Consider the following 14,991-nt stretch of genomic DNA (forward strand, 5'->3'; position numbering starts at 1 on the left):
CTCAATAAAAAATCTCGACAAATTTCTGTGTTTGAGAAGTCGAACTAAAAGAAGCAAGCATAATTCGCGATCGTGTCTTAAATAATAAACAATTTCAGAGGAGTATTTTTAAAAACTTAGCTTAGCATACACCTTTGCCTACCTATTTCTCCTTTCTCGATTTTTTTACTATTTTTTTGGTCAGCTAGCGAATTGGAAAAAGGGAAACGCGGCGGCTCTTTCGAGGCGGAAATGAAGGCCCTTTCCGCTTTGACAAGTCCGAAGACTTAGCCAACAGTTGTTGGAAAAAGAACGCGGAAAACTAACCGGTCCGCTGGGAAAGGAAACTAGCGCGCTTCCGTTCTCCAGAAAGGCTGCGATGAGGAAATTCAAAGTGAAATTATCGGAGTAGCGTGAAGAAAGTGTGTGGGCAGTGGCCGGGGCAACGGTGTGGAAACCACGCTAAAGGACCTTTAAAGGACATCCGCTGGCAAAGCGAAAGAGTTCAAATCTGCAGCCAACCAGCAGCCAGTGCTTAAAAAAAATACCGTCACACACTTGCAGTCAAAAGAGAAAGCGATTGCCAAAGAAATGGCGACAGGAAATGGCCAAAGCCACTGAAGGCCGGAGTTCGAAATTAGATTGTCGATGCTGCACAAATACCCTTAACAAAATGGCTAATCGATATCCCTTACATGGCATACAACATTGAAGACGAGTCTATCAACTCCTTCAAATCTTCTGGGATAAAAGTGTTTCATAAATCATTTTAACAAAAGCATCCATGATTGATCGATAGACCCTCTGAAAGAGGGCATTGATTTCAAATGAAAATATAAGTAAAGAGGCTCCTACCGTAGTCCACTGTCAACAGGAGCGGCAGGATCCAGAACGTGTGAGAAGGAGCTGAAAAAGGATGTGGGAGACGCCGGAAAATGGCTGGAAAGCCTTGCGCCTTTCTGCGGCCATCCATTAAAGTGGACAAAACCCCCTTATTCTTTGCCAGTTTTTCCAAGCTGCTCTTGAACGCTCCTCCAAGGCTCTTCAAGCTTCAAGCTGTCACTTAAAACAAGACGAAAACAGGATGAAATTCATACTGGGGAATAGAAGCCTTGAAGAATCGGGACTGAAAGCAAAAATAAGAAAGAACATCAAGAATGTTTGAAATTGAATGAATATACTGTGTGCAAAAAATCACTCGAAGGAAAATTTATAAAACCACTTTACACTAGGAAAACTACACAAGTTATATACCGAAAATGAGGCTTAACAGCAAATTAAAGTAGAATATGGTAACAAATTGCTTAGTTAGTGCTGCAATTCTGCAAGCAGCCCGCACCGTGCATCCTTTGGCCGCGCCTCAAAAGGATTTCTGCTGGCGTCCACTGCGGCTAAGGCTGCTTAAAGTGTGGATCACGCAAAACCAACGAGCCACGCAAAAAAGCTGTGGAGCTGGGCACCACAAAATTGACAGAGGGTGGGTGGAGTGGAGTGATGGAGGGGTGTGGTCCTGGGCAGGAGCAACCGCCAGCGGAGGGGCAACAAAAGAAGTAGCCACATCAGCAGCACCCACCCTGCGAAAGCCACCCGGCAGAAGCCCTGGAGGTCCTTTCCTCGGCCTCGGTCAATTGGGTAGCCACCCCAAAGCGCCCTGGCTTCTTTTTCAGAAAATTGCGCATACGCGACGTTGCCGCCTTCTCATCCCCAGCGAAAAGGAAAATGCCTGCGTCGCAGGACTTTTCTCTGCCGTTTTATTTCCCGACTTTGGAGTGGAGCCTGCCTGCAAACGTGCACCGGCTAAACAAAAGAGTTTCTAATGATTTTTGCGCCATGTTTGTTGTTGCCCAGCAGTTGTTGTTACATTTGTTGGTGTTGTTGGTGGTGCCTGGAGAGGACACGGAAATGAAAATCGAAAGAATTGTTGACCAGGCCTCTTCTGGACCGCCTCGTTCTTCCCTTTTTGGCGCTTGCCATGCGAAATGCAAATAAATTCAATCGATAGCCGGTCCAAGTTGCCATTGCCATTGCCACAGCCGGAGTTGCCACCATCGCAACTCCACCTTTGAGCCATCATGCATGCGTCTGCTGCATTGTTTGGCCTACTACTACCCCTTTTTTTGGTGGTGGGTGGGGGAATGGAGAAGCAAGTTGCCGCTCGCGAATCCCATTATTTAGAAAAGCAGAAGAGCACCCAGCGAACCAGGTCCAGTTCTAAGCTGCGAAATGAAAATCCTCTTGGAGGTTCGGTTCGAAAAGAGTGGGCTCAAATGGGCGGCGGAAATGGAAAAAGGGGACAACAACCAGGGGGACACATGCTCAAGCCCAGAACCAACAGAACGGAGCAGAGCATAACAGCCGGTGCCGCTGCCGCTGCCCATGTCTATTCCTCCTTCTCGTCTCGAATTTTCCGTGCGATTTGCAAGCGCAAAATGTCCACCAAAAAGCAGAAAACAAACAGGGCAGATCACTGAGGAAAATGTGGGATGAACGCCTAAGAATGTTAAATGAATTATTTTTCAAATCAAATGATCACTGTTTGTGATCACCTACTTTGCTTATAAGATATCTATAATAATACTTCCCTATTTAATTACAATCCGCCTTTTTTTTTGATTGTGTGGAGCCCGAAAGGAAACACTCGCTCCTTGGCCAGGACTTTCAGCCAGCTTTTTCGCAGCATACTTCGGGAATCGAAAAGAGCGGCGAGCGGGGCGCTTCTCAAGCGGAAACGCAATTTCCAGGCCTCCAAAGACAACAAACAGAAATTTGTTTGAGCCAAAGTACATTCGAGGCAGAAAACAGGTAAATGAGAAACAGGGGGTTCAGTGGAGTGGTGAAGGCGGAGAAGGGGCATGACCCCTCCACCTGGATGCACCTGCCTTTTTGGTTTTTCGGTGTTTGATTTTGCGTTGGCTTTCCTCATTTGGCCAATGGCCAGTTTATCAACAGCATTCTGTTTACCCAAAGTCCTTGTTTCCAACTGTTTTGCATTTTTCCTTTAATACGCCAGCGCTGCTCTTGTTCTCTTGTTCCCAAATTTAAGTGACCCCAACACGGAGCTCGAAAGGTGTGAGGTCACCGCAAATCATCTTAAACGAGCTCTCATTAAAAGCGCATTTGGCACACCCCCGGCAAAAAGTGGGTGGCTGGCTGGAATGGGGTGTTTGAGGACCAGCGGATGCTTTTGGCAAGCCGCAAAATGCCAACAAGTGGCTGGCTTATTGTGGCCCGGTTTTACCCGCAACACTTCCATGGAAGTCATAATCCGTTTGTTCTAACACAAATAAATCTGCTCTCAGCTCATCTTCTACAAAAAAGGCGAGGGTAAAGTGCGAGAAAAGGTTAAAAAGGGCAACAACTCGACTCTCAAATTCCCATCAATAAAAGTAATTGTTTACCCAAATTAAATGGTTTGGAGTATTCTTACTTTCGCATGTCTCATGCATACAAACCTAACTTGCTTAGTTTTTCCAATGAGTAATTAACTGAATTAACATGCTAGTATACAGATTTGAGGAATTTATTCCAACTAGTCTTGTATGCAAGAACAACATAATTAAGTTTTTATTTTAATCGTTTGAAAAAATATGTAATCCTTTAGAGAATCCCGTAATCGAGGGTATTGCGTGTCACACCCACAAAGTCAGTTCATCTTTCCGCTCCGTTAGCTGTTTTTCCGCAAAAAAAAAAAAATCGCACTCATGCCAAAAACCCACAGGCACGAGACCCAAAAGGCATCCCAAGCTCGTCAGGCTGTCAACCAGACATTCCGGCTACAAAGCGGAAGAGTGGAGACCCGCAGACTCCGCTATTGTTAAATATATATATATATATATATATAGAAAAAGATTTCATGTTTTTACTCCACTTACTGCCTCCAGTCCCGCTCCTGCGAAATGTCCTTAGAATGAACTCCTTGCGAAATATATTCACACACACGCTGCCAGACAAAAATGTAGAAATTTGTGTGCGTGAAAATATAAAAACTCGTCGCTGTCGTTTGTCGAGGTTGCAGCTGAGTGGCTCCGCGTTTCCCGCTCTCAGGACACCCAGCACCACCAGGACCGCCAGGACCAAATTTGCGGCACGCGGCACGCCTCTTGGCTGTCAACGTGGCCTGGAGAACAGAGAGCGAAAATGGGGGGCGCTCTTCATGAAATGAGGAATGAGATAATGTATTGTCTCCAGAAATTGAAATTCCAACATTAATAATATTTACCAACGGAATTGGTACATGAATTTCACATGTTTACGATACGACCAAAACCACTTGGTATTTTTCCCAGTGGACAGGACCTCCTTTGGTGTTGGCTTTGGCACTGGCTTTTGGGTCTGGAGAGCCGCAGGAATCCAGTGCTGGCATCTCGCGCTTAAGTGTTATTTGTCTACGCTTACGTGGGGACCCAAAAGGACTCGAAGGGGACTGGGCGGGATGTCCTGGGCGTGCTTGGGTAATTGTGCCGCTCATATGTGTGAATTAAATGTGCCGTAAAGGATCCCAATTTTCCGGTCACTTAACCGAAAACCAGCAGTGTGCCGCAAACACAAAAGGACACTTTTTTGATGTTTGCGCTGGTTTGTTGTTTTAAGGTCCTTCCTTGGGCAAGGTCCTCGCTTCCCGGATCAGCATCTTTTGGTCATATAATTTACTTATCCGCCGAGCTCACATGACAATTTAATTGCTGACATAATGTCAAACACGGCCAACAGGACATCCGCTGGCCGGTCAGCCCTTGGGCAAATGTTATCCTTTGCGGTTAACACATTTGCACTTTGGTCCGCCGAAGGCAAACAATGTTTTTAATATAAACAAAGTAAAACAAATTAGCGAAAAAAGGTCCAAGCACCGGGCAACGGACCGGCTGCCATCGAGAATGTGTGAAGTGGCTTTTATTTTATTAAGTTATCCTTGCTTTACCGGACACATTATTATGCGGCCAGCGTAAAGTGCTTACATATATTTATGTGGGGTACGTAGAAAAGGACATCCCGCCCAGTGTCAATGTGTTGGTCTCCGTTTTCCCGTTTCCCCAGTGGAGTGTGTGTGTGTGTGCTCACAATTGTTTTGACTTAATTTGCATGCCCGTCCAAGGATCATCAGCGCTGGTGTTAAAGGACCTTCGCCCACGTGTGCGGCTAATTACCGGCACACGGAGAGCGAGCCAAAGAGCACGGAGTCCGGGTGCTGGCTTTCGGGCAAACGCACATTAATGCCAGGGCAGGAGGGCCCGCAAAGGAGGAGCACTGATGTTGCCAGTTAATTAGGAAATTAAATTGACTAAAGTGCTTGAGCGTTTTGCCTGTTTGCCCGATTATCCTGCGACCACCACTCCTTGGAAAATAATTTAGCGCAAATAAGTTTAGCGAGTGCCCATTGCTACGGCCGGCATTGCTCCTGATTGATTTACGCATCTCTAACTCCGGGTCTCTGTGTGCGTTTGCAGCGCACATTGCACATACGACGCGTGGGCATCCTGCTGCGTTGCACATACGCCGCGTGGACAGGCGGCACAGAGTTTTCTTGGAGCTGCCCCCTCTTTTTTCGATGCCTCTATGTATTTGGCAGGGGGCCGACTGTTGGCTGCCTACTTTTAGGCGGCCTGCCATTCATTTTCATTTACTCTTCTGCACTCTGTCTCCTGGCTTTTCCTCCTGCTTCGCCTTATCGTTGGGTTTCGGTATATAGAGCTCCAAGCGAACGCACAGAAACGCACCAACTGCCGGCTTTTGGAGGCGGAGCCAACTCGACTGGAGATGAAAACGGAGAAGGAAAGAGGTCCTGGCCGGGTGTCCTCGAGGGGAGACCGATGGCTGCCAGGCTGCTGCGAGTCCGACTTATAGCGTAAGGATTGCAGCCATTAATTATGATGGACATGCGTTTGCAGGGGGAACTGGGAAAGGGATAAAGCATCTTCTATGGCAAGGATCAATCAAACTGCAGCAGAGTGCAAATAATATTCAGACACTCTTTTTTTTTCAAGGAAATTGTCCGTCAAGCTTCGCTTGCAGGACCCTCTTTAACTGTCCACTATCCCCCCTTTCCTTTTTTTTTTTATCCATTTTCGCCAGTTGACAGACAAAGAGCCCGGCTGTATTTTCATTTGTGAGCCACAAATGCCAACGAAATGTCAAATAGAAAATGTTTTAGCGGAAATTTGATTTTAAAAAGCGTTTTGCCAGCAACTAAATGAGATTATGCGCTGCCCAAAAGTGCAGAGGGCAAAACCAGAGCACACAGGTCCTACAGGACATACAGGACATACACTCACGGTGCCCGGGGCAAGTGAGGCATTAAAAAATGCAAAATTATATATCAAAGCAGCAAAGGGACAAGACAGGAGGAAGGAGCACACGAAGACCGCTGCATGTCACATGAAATTATTATATCCCGCCATACATCCACATCCCGTTCGGGACATTGAAAATATTCCAACGTGATCCGGCTGCCAAGTGGCCTCCTTCCAGGACATCCAAGAAGGACATCACAGGACAGGCAGCCAGTCGGGCATCCAGGCAGCCTTGGCTGTCCAACGAGCCATGCAAAATAAAATAGCAACACGAAAAAATGCGAAATTTTGTTAGAAAATTGCAAAAAATTACATACATATTTGGTTTATATGCACCAGCAAAAGCGAAGGATAGTGGGGAATTTCCGCTGTCACAAAGGACACGTGAGCTGATGCTAATGCACTGGCCTGCCAATGCCGCACAACCTGGCTGATACTTGATTTTTCACCATAAAATATGGAGGAGCTTCGCTGGAGATGCCGGCTGCGCTTAAAGTGCTTCGTATTTGCCCCATTAGATGCGCTTCAATGGGTTAACCAACAATTAGTGTCCGTCCCAATAAAAACATCTTAATAAATCAGCTAGCAGCTAATGTTGCCAAAGCAATGAGTTTGGCCGTGTATGTGTGCCACCCGTCCATAATCTGGGCAGACAATACGCGTCCCTCAAGTTCATATTTCAAACGCAGCACCCATCCCACCCTCCCCACTGTCTGCAGTTTTCAAGTGTTTTTTTTTTTTTACCCTCCACTTGGAAAATAAAATGATGGGAATGACCAACCCTTGGAACACTTATCGCATTCAACATCATTTGCATGCGGAGTGTTCGCCGCTGTCGGTTGTGAAACAAATAAAATCAAGAAATAAATTAGAGAAATACAAAAAGAACGAAGAAAATCCGGAAATGTTTGCCCAAAAAACCAGAATCTATACATGGCCAACAAATATGCCCGTAGTTGATTTTTTGCAATCTGCACTTTTCTGGTCCTTTGTGCAGAATGTTGCCACAGACTCGAGGCTGTCCTTTAGCTCCATCACCAGCTTCAGTTGTGCCCCACCTCTAGCTCCAGCTCCAACTCAAGCTCCAGCTCCAACTCCAACTCCATCTCCTGCCACATCCGTCTGACTGGGATCTACAAACTGCAGCCTGTCTGCCCGTCTGGACACGTAGACACGGACGTAGACCCCCGAAAAGCCCCAGACCACTCCGAAAATCCATGTCCATGTCGTCGTCGTCGTCACCTCGCGACGCATTCGTGGCACTCGCGTTTAATCAGCGATGTTTGGAGCAGGACTCCTGAGCACTCCTCGGCGCCCAACTCCAGATTCGCCATCGTCATTTATTGTTAGTGGCTGGCCAAAAATGCTTCGCTGTTGTTGTTTAGATTTCTTTGTCCCGGGCATCGCTCCGTTTCAATATTTGCATGTCCCACTCCTTCGGAGAATCGGGAATTATTTCCTGCTGGACTGCTGGGCGGCTGCTGCTGCGGTTCCATCATATATCATGTCCAGGGTAAAACACTCCTCCTTCTGTTCGTCGTGGAGCTTCAGCGCCCTTTTTTATGCATTTTCATTATTTTCAATTTCCATTTCGCGCTGAGCAGTCTCCAATCTATTAAGCGATTTGCCTGCCCTCTGCCAATTTGCATTTAAGCTGCTGCTGCTGCGGTCGTCTTTAAGGCAGGCCTTCAATTATCCTTCTCGGGACCCCGAGAAGTCTCGTATTTCAATTCTCCGATCCGGCAACAAGTGGCCTCAAAGTGCCTGCCAAGCTGTGAAATCTCGGACTCAGAAGTGCAGTTGCAGTTGCCAAGTTGCCAGGAGACGCTGTTGGTTCGCTTATTGCCCAGAACAACAAGAAGGACGAAGTGTGTGTGTGTGGCATACGGAATGGCAGAGGGCCCACAATTAACCGGCAGACCAGAGAGATCCTGCTGCTGCTTCCTTGAATGCCCCTGGCATCCATTCCCACTGAGCAGCAGTACTAGCAGGAGTAGCAGGAGGTGGCCATTTTTCAGGACCGGACACTTGAATGAGCTTTCAGAAGCACAGTCGTTGTGTGTGTCAAGGTCGTCTGGCTGTGGTGCTGGCCATGTGGTGCTGGGGCTTCCTGCTCCAAGACGGTGCCAAGTGATGAGGATGATAACGTCTCCATTTGTGTGCACGAGACTGGCTGGCTGGCTGGCTGGCTGACTGGCTCCTTTGTGTCTGTGTGAACGGGGGGACAAATCCGGACAAACCCGGTCCCTCAGACATTCTTGGGGAATACCTTTTGGCAGCTCAGACTTGTCTGCCTCTCTGACAAACTTGGTGTGTATGTGTGTGTGTGTTCGTCTGTTTGTTTGCCTTCCGTTTGTGTGCTCTAGAAATTTGTGTTTTGTGAAAATTGTTTTTCTTCCGCCCCCCCAGAAGGACCTTTGCTGTGTTTAAGATTCTGTGGCTTGGGCATTTTGTAAATAATCTTGTTTCACAGGATTCCCGCTCCTCCTCCTGCTCCTGCATTGCGACTTTCCTGTCGACAGGCGCCAGTGGTCAGGTCCTGCATAATTTATGTGGGAAAGTCTCTCGGCCGGAGTGTTGCTCAAGAATTTCGGCAGGACACCTCTGCGAGGAATGTGTCTGTGCCTTGATGTTTTGGGGCGTAACAAAGTCAATTATTGTTATAGGTTTTCGACCAACAAATTAAATGGTTTTGAGGTCGGGCACAAGACCGAGTGCTGTTCTAGGCGTTTATTGTCGACGCAAGGTGAAGAAAGTGAATCGAATGCCTGAGCAAATTAATTCTGGGCAGTCAATTGTGGAGGCCCACTTAATTTGGCAAGTCAAGTGGGCGGCACTTGGACATTCCAGCAACATAAACTTGTCACTTCTGACATCATAGATAACACTTAGTAGGGAGCATGTTTTTGGGAGGATTTAATGTAGCAAATATGTTATTTCGAAGTAAAAGAAGGCAAGACCTTCTAATATTTTAAGCATCAAATGGTAATTTATAAAATAATCTTAACTGGCTCTGGCTCTTTTCTTAATCATCTAAATCTATTGTTGTATAATTTAAATCTATTAAGACAAGATTTAAGTGTTGAAGATTGTAAAGATGTTCGCGACACTCAAATCAAGATGGAATATATATTTATATATACCTTCTTGTCCATAATCAAGGAGTCAGAGGTAACAGAAGCGCTATAACGAATGAGCTTTCGTTACTAAGTTTTGCTTATATCGCGAAAGCTTTCCACACATGGTGGTGGAACAGGGAAACACAAGCGGAGTAAGCAGTGTTCCAGACTAGTGTCGAATGTATGGATGTGCGACCTGGCTACCTCAGTTTGTAGAGAAGCAATGGCATAGCCGAAATCTAAAATTAAATAGTTGAAACTGACGATAATGGAATGAACACAAAACCGCTGCGCAGAGTAAAGGTGAACTAGATGTATGAGCGCGATAAGGCTGCATTATCAGACCACGGACCATGTTCATGTGATAGACCCAGACCAGACCCCATTATAATGGGTAATCACCACGGACGGCGATCCGCCGCCTACTCATCCAATCCGGGGTCCAAGGTACACGGCGACGTACAGCAAACATTACGTAGTTTCCAAGCGATTCAGAGTTATTTTGACGCCGGCCGTAGAAAAATGATCCATAAAATTGATCGATAAGCCGAATGTCAGCGCCTTATCACCAATGTCCAACAGAGAGAAGCCAACTGGATTCGACTGGGAGAGGAGAGTACCTGATGCAGACACATTACGAGTAAACGATGATATCTCTGTTCTCGAGCATTAGCATCGGACATGGCTTATCCATACGGCTTATCAGTGCCAGGTCGCCCTGGGCTGAAAACAGAAATCGATTTCAGTTGGATTTCAGCAGCGGAGCAGACCAGTCGGTTCGCGATCAGTGCAAATAAACAGATCCACGTGCCGAGCATAGAAACTAGCCATTGAATACATCACCAGATCGGCAATAAAACACGCAGTGACTGATAAGAGTGCAGGCAAAAAAAATAAAATAACAAATCAGATAGACAAAAATACGGCACTACGGATACAGGCATTTCTGAACAGCCAAGATGATGTCACATACTGTGAGGTGCGTTTCGTGTTCCTTTGGATGACCCGAACTACAATACTAATTCCACGGGTATTCCTTTCAACAGGGTCTTCAAGATGATGTACATTGTGGCGGGCATCCTCATCAGCAATGCGGAGATCTGCGACACAGTGGACCGCATCCAGATAGCGCCACGCGTCGACCTCAAGCCGGAATACGATCACAGGTACTTGACCTCCGGAGGCAATAGTCCCGGCTCCCGATCCCGCACCCACTCTCGACAGAATTCCGGAAGTGGATCCGGATCGGAGGAAGGATCCCCCACCAAGAGGCGGAGAGTCAGCGTTTCCGGTATCGCGGGGGGCGTGGTCAGGGGCGTCACTAGCCAGGTCACCAAGAGAGTGGGCCACCGCTTCGTCTGGCTATCCGACATCCGGCTCATTCTCCGGCAATGGCGACTCCTGGCCCTCAGCTTCAACCTCTGGACCATTCCCAACTTCTTGGTGCAGTGCCTCACCAGCTACATGAGCAAGAAGCTGCTCATCAATAGCGACTGTGATATGATCTACAAGTAGGATTAGGTTATGGGATATTGAGTAGTAGGACAGCGCACCGAGAGGTTGCAATTTATTGTTACTTTAGTTTTTACATAGCTTTAAGATTTGAATAAACAACTGCTAGACATAGATAAAGATACGTGTGCATATTTAAAAGGTGTATGCGTAGTACAATTCACTTGGCTTCCTTTCGGAAATACGATAAGTTCTTAAGATATCGGAGACTTCGCGGGTAATATAATTTGTCTAGTTCCCTACAATTTGATTTTTAACTTGAATATTCTCTGTTGAGTATATTTGGTTGAGATTTCATAAAAAGATTTGCCTAATATCTTGAGCTTGTTAATATATTTTGTATATATCTGTATAACATCTGTTTACACGAAAATATTTTCATTTGCCAAGTGAATTATACTGCTCTGTGGTCCCGAGAATCTGTTCCCTTAAGGTTTCATTGCTGTCCATTTCCATTCCTAATCTCCCTCCGCCGTAGAGTTATCCGAGTTGTCCGGACTGCACGGACTTCCGCCTCCGCCAGAAGCTCCACCTCTCACATTCAGGCTGTTGTGGAGCATGTTAGCGATGCTATCCACATCCAGATTCTCGTCCGTGGCGGAGATCTTTCGCAGTGCCGAGCAGACAATGCTGAGATCGCCTCTGAGTTCGCTGACCACCGCTGTGATCTTCTTGGCATTCGACAGGACTTCAACACTCATCGTGTACGGGTTGTAGCGCACTCCAAATGGCCGTTGGATGCTCTCGGCAAAAGCTCTTTAAGCAAAGAATAATTTAATTTATTTGAAATGTGGTTTCCAGTGTAGCCAACGCACCTCATTTGCTCCTTGGCCTCCTCGAAGGAATCGGTGTAGTAGTAGGCATTCTGGTAGGAGGTGATGATGCACTCCTGCTGGCACGTCACCTCCGGGTCGAACTTCTTTATCTTATTCTCCGCCGTAATGGCATGCTGCAACTCGGCCACTGAGCTCAGAAGTCCGGCTCCATACACCTTAAATGTGCTGTCCGCCTGTTTGCACAGCCCAAATTCCACAGTAAAGAAGTAGAGCTGTTAGGAAAAACAACGTATAAAAAGGGGGAAGGATTGAATATTCTTGGAATATCCACCGTAGCCAACTTCTCGATATCCGCGTCGCTTGCACCCAAAGATGCAAGGCCAATCTCCTGTGAAAACTGGGCAAAACTGGAGTTGGCCAGCAGGGGCATGTGGCCCAGTAGCTCGTGGCAACAGTCCCTGGAAATGCGAATAAAACGCAGATGAGTCAGTCAAAAATATTCAATTGGTTCTTGAAAATCAATCTGCAAAATCGTATAAAACTGGAGTAACATTTCAAATCCAGCTAAAAGTATGCCTTCTATGCAGATCCATTGCGAAACAGAAGCAAATAAAAGTGTGCCACACAATTTTTTCATGATTCACAATCTTAAACTTACATTTTCGTATACTACATATTCCATTCAACTTACGGTTCTGGTGTGTAGAATGGATCCGAGGAGTGTCGAATGTACTGGGTGCAGTGGAACACGCGGAAGGCGAGTCCCGAAAGGAAGTCCCTTGGGGAGAGGTAACCCGCCACAGGCCTGAGCTGGAATCCCGTCTTGCGCTTGAGATAGACACTCACATCCTGCAACTGGGGAACGTTGTCCTCGCGGTAGCCACAGTACTTCTCCAGCTCCGGCCAGTTGTCCATGTACTCAGGCACAGCATGCAACACGTAGAGGCGGTGGAGCTCCAAGAAAACGGTGCCCCTTTGAACGAAAAGTTTCAAGTCGCCCACATGAATCGATGCTGCGGCAATCGAACGCAAATGCAATCAAAAACTTACCAGGTTTTCACCTCCTCAGGTGTGTATTGCACACGTGGAATGGGGTTGCCACTAAACGGGGTGGTATTCAAGGAGCGGAGTTAAGAGGATTCGGCTGTTGGGAAATCCATTATCACACACTTACTGCTTGAAGTTGTTGGCAATGGCCGAGAACTGCTCTCGCCGTTTACGGTACACGGGGTCCTTGAATCCTGGATGGTCGGCATCCAACTCCGAGCCGTACATGAGCACATTCTGCGCCTTGTCCAAATCGGAAATCTTTCGCGGAAACCACACCATATCGCCGAAGTCTAAATTATTAATATTATGACAACAAGTTATATAACCAACTTCCTCCTAGTGAGTGGGGGGTTATTAAAACCCAAATCGTTTGGCAATATGTTTCCAAAAACTCACCAAAACTGGAGCACGCCGATAGCGACGGAGCCCTGGCCAATCCCTGCGTGTTCACGGAAGTGTAGTTCACAGAGGCCACCTCTCGGTTGAGCATCTTGACCACCTGGTCGAGTCGACGCTGATCGCACTCCACATCCACGAGGACATCCGCCTGGTTGGTGGCCATCTCAAGCGGCGATAGCTCCAAATGCAGCACATTGATGCCCAGCTCCTGGAAAACCTGGAGGGCTCTGGCCAGGTTTCCCACCTGGTTACGCAGGGTGAAAATGATGGAGATGCGTTCGCCAGGGGAATGCTGTCTTCCATTATCCTGACCACCACCACCGATGGCCAGCCTTGGCGGCTCCGGCGGAGCGGAGGCGTTTCTGCCGAGACTTGGATGCGAGCTGGAGCCGGATGTGGTGGAATCCTTTTTAAGCTGGTGCAAGGGACTTCCCTGCTTGACGGCCCACTCCTGTTCGCCACTCCTGTAGAGCCACAGGCCCAGAAGACTCTTCCCGGAAGCACTCATCACTGCACTGCACTTGGTAGCTACTCGTTTTCGATTTCCGCGGGCACACGCGTCGTATGCGCAACTCAGCGCCAACTGCAAGATCCTTCGGATGCGAAAGTCCTTTTATAGGCAGCCCGCAGGACTCGCACACACGCGGGCACACAGGAGATACATATTCAATTGTATTTATTAAGTGTGCGTGGCGAGATAAATTCGTTCAAGGATATAAAAGCTACAAGTGAGTTTTTCTGTTCTATTCAGAGGACCCACCTCCTTTTAGGGTGGCACGTCCTGATTGGCCAAATCATGTTGGAGTCAGGACAAATCGCTAACGCATGACGTCACCGTGCCCTTACAAAGAAAGTCCTTCTTATATTTAAAGTAGTTTGTTTTAGTCAGCAAATGTAAATATATTTTTACATTCTGTATTAGTTATAATATATTATGTATTCTATATTAGTTATGTAATTACAAGAATGAATGAATTGTAATATATTGAAATGAGGAACATATATGAGAGTATACAGATCTCGGCTCATAATCGTAATTTCACTTTCTAATCAGCAGCAACAGCTTCCAACCGAATGAGGAAAAGTCACGGGACTAGGGTTGGTGGACAGACAGCCAGACATTGCGCTTGACTTTCAAATTCAGGCGTTTAATTTATGCTGGTACAGCAGTAACTAGTGTACCGTAAGGAAAACCTAGTGAAACCCTTGTTGGAATCGGGAAACTCCCGTTGGATAAAATCAATATGAAGTTAAAAGAAGTGCAGAGCGTGCGACATTGAGAGTGGTCAAATAAATGAGTTCCTAGGTAGTTGGCCAAGTCAAGTCGAGCTATAAAGGAAAAGCGCTTTCCAGCCAACCACTTGATGCTTCCACAGAGTCAATAGTAGATAAATGGCAATTTCTTTCCGCCCGCTTCTTTGGGCCTTTGTTTGAGCTTCGAGAAAAGCAAATAGCGCCAGGGGAGACGGAAAAGATGGGAAAAGCGTTGGGTGGGCCGGGTGGTCAGGCTGGGAGCCAGAGTCACTGCCACTTGACTATTAAAATATGCGAAAGGCCCACTAAACACATGCGTGGGCAGCGCTTCACCCCAACTCATCAGCTGAGGCGATTAACTTAATGGTGCTGGCTAACTGATTGACCGACAAACGACTGGCTCCCAGGAGCCATCCACTTTCTATTTGCCCACGAGCTAAAGGATTTATGGTTGCCCCAAGGGATGCAGGATGTCCCCCACTCCGCCGATGTGAAGGCAGCCAGACGGAGATGAAGCCCGGAACGGAGTCGAGGTCACGATGAATGGCAGCTCTTGATTTCGGAATAATTAACTTAGACATCTAATTTGAATGGGGGTCTAAACTGTGACTCGGT

General features: G+C 46.9%; 2 protein-coding genes across 2 annotated transcripts; one reads left to right on the forward strand and one right to left on the reverse strand.

Moving 5' to 3' along the window:
* The first annotated feature begins 10,127 nt into the window (after nt 1-10,127).
* CG13912 (uncharacterized protein) lies at nt 10,128-11,012 on the forward strand. The gene is made up of 2 exons (NM_138235.3): nt 10,128-10,364; nt 10,432-11,012. Exons 1-2 carry the CDS (start codon nt 10,345-10,347, stop codon nt 10,898-10,900), a joined length of 489 nt encoding a protein of 162 aa, NP_612079.1. The 5' UTR covers nt 10,128-10,344; the 3' UTR covers nt 10,901-11,012.
* Trhn (Tryptophan hydroxylase neuronal) lies at nt 10,924-13,713 on the reverse strand. The gene is made up of 7 exons (NM_138236.2): nt 13,120-13,713; nt 12,848-13,013; nt 12,724-12,774; nt 12,365-12,646; nt 12,005-12,131; nt 11,713-11,945; nt 10,924-11,653 (listed from the first exon to the last, which is right to left on the reverse strand). Exons 1-7 carry the CDS (start codon nt 13,628-13,630, stop codon nt 11,356-11,358), a joined length of 1,668 nt encoding a protein of 555 aa, NP_612080.1. The 5' UTR covers nt 13,631-13,713; the 3' UTR covers nt 10,924-11,355.
* Nucleotides 13,714-14,991: the final 1,278 nt, after the last annotated feature.

This window comes from Drosophila melanogaster, chromosome 3L (genome assembly GCF_000001215.4).
Source record: "Drosophila melanogaster chromosome 3L".
In the NCBI taxonomy this organism is placed as follows: Eukaryota; Metazoa; Arthropoda; class Insecta; order Diptera; family Drosophilidae; genus Drosophila; species Drosophila melanogaster.

Coding starts and splice junctions, on each gene's coding strand:
- CG13912 (NM_138235.3), top strand. CDS start 10,345: ATGATGTCACATACTGTGAG. Junction 10,365..10,431: donor ATGATGTCACATACTGTGAG/GTGCGTTTCGTG, acceptor TCCTTTCAACAG/GGTCTTCAAGATGATGTACA.
- Trhn (NM_138236.2), bottom strand. CDS start 13,630: ATGAGTGCTTCCGGGAAGAGTCTTCTGGGCCTGTGGCTCTACAGGAGT. Junction 13,014..13,119: donor ATCGGCGTGCTCCAGTTTTG/GTGAGTTTTTGG, acceptor TTAATAATTTAG/ACTTCGGCGATATGGTGTGG. Junction 12,647..12,723: donor CCTGAGGAGGTGAAAACCTG/GTAAGTTTTTGA, acceptor TTTCGTTCAAAG/GGGCACCGTTTTCTTGGAGC.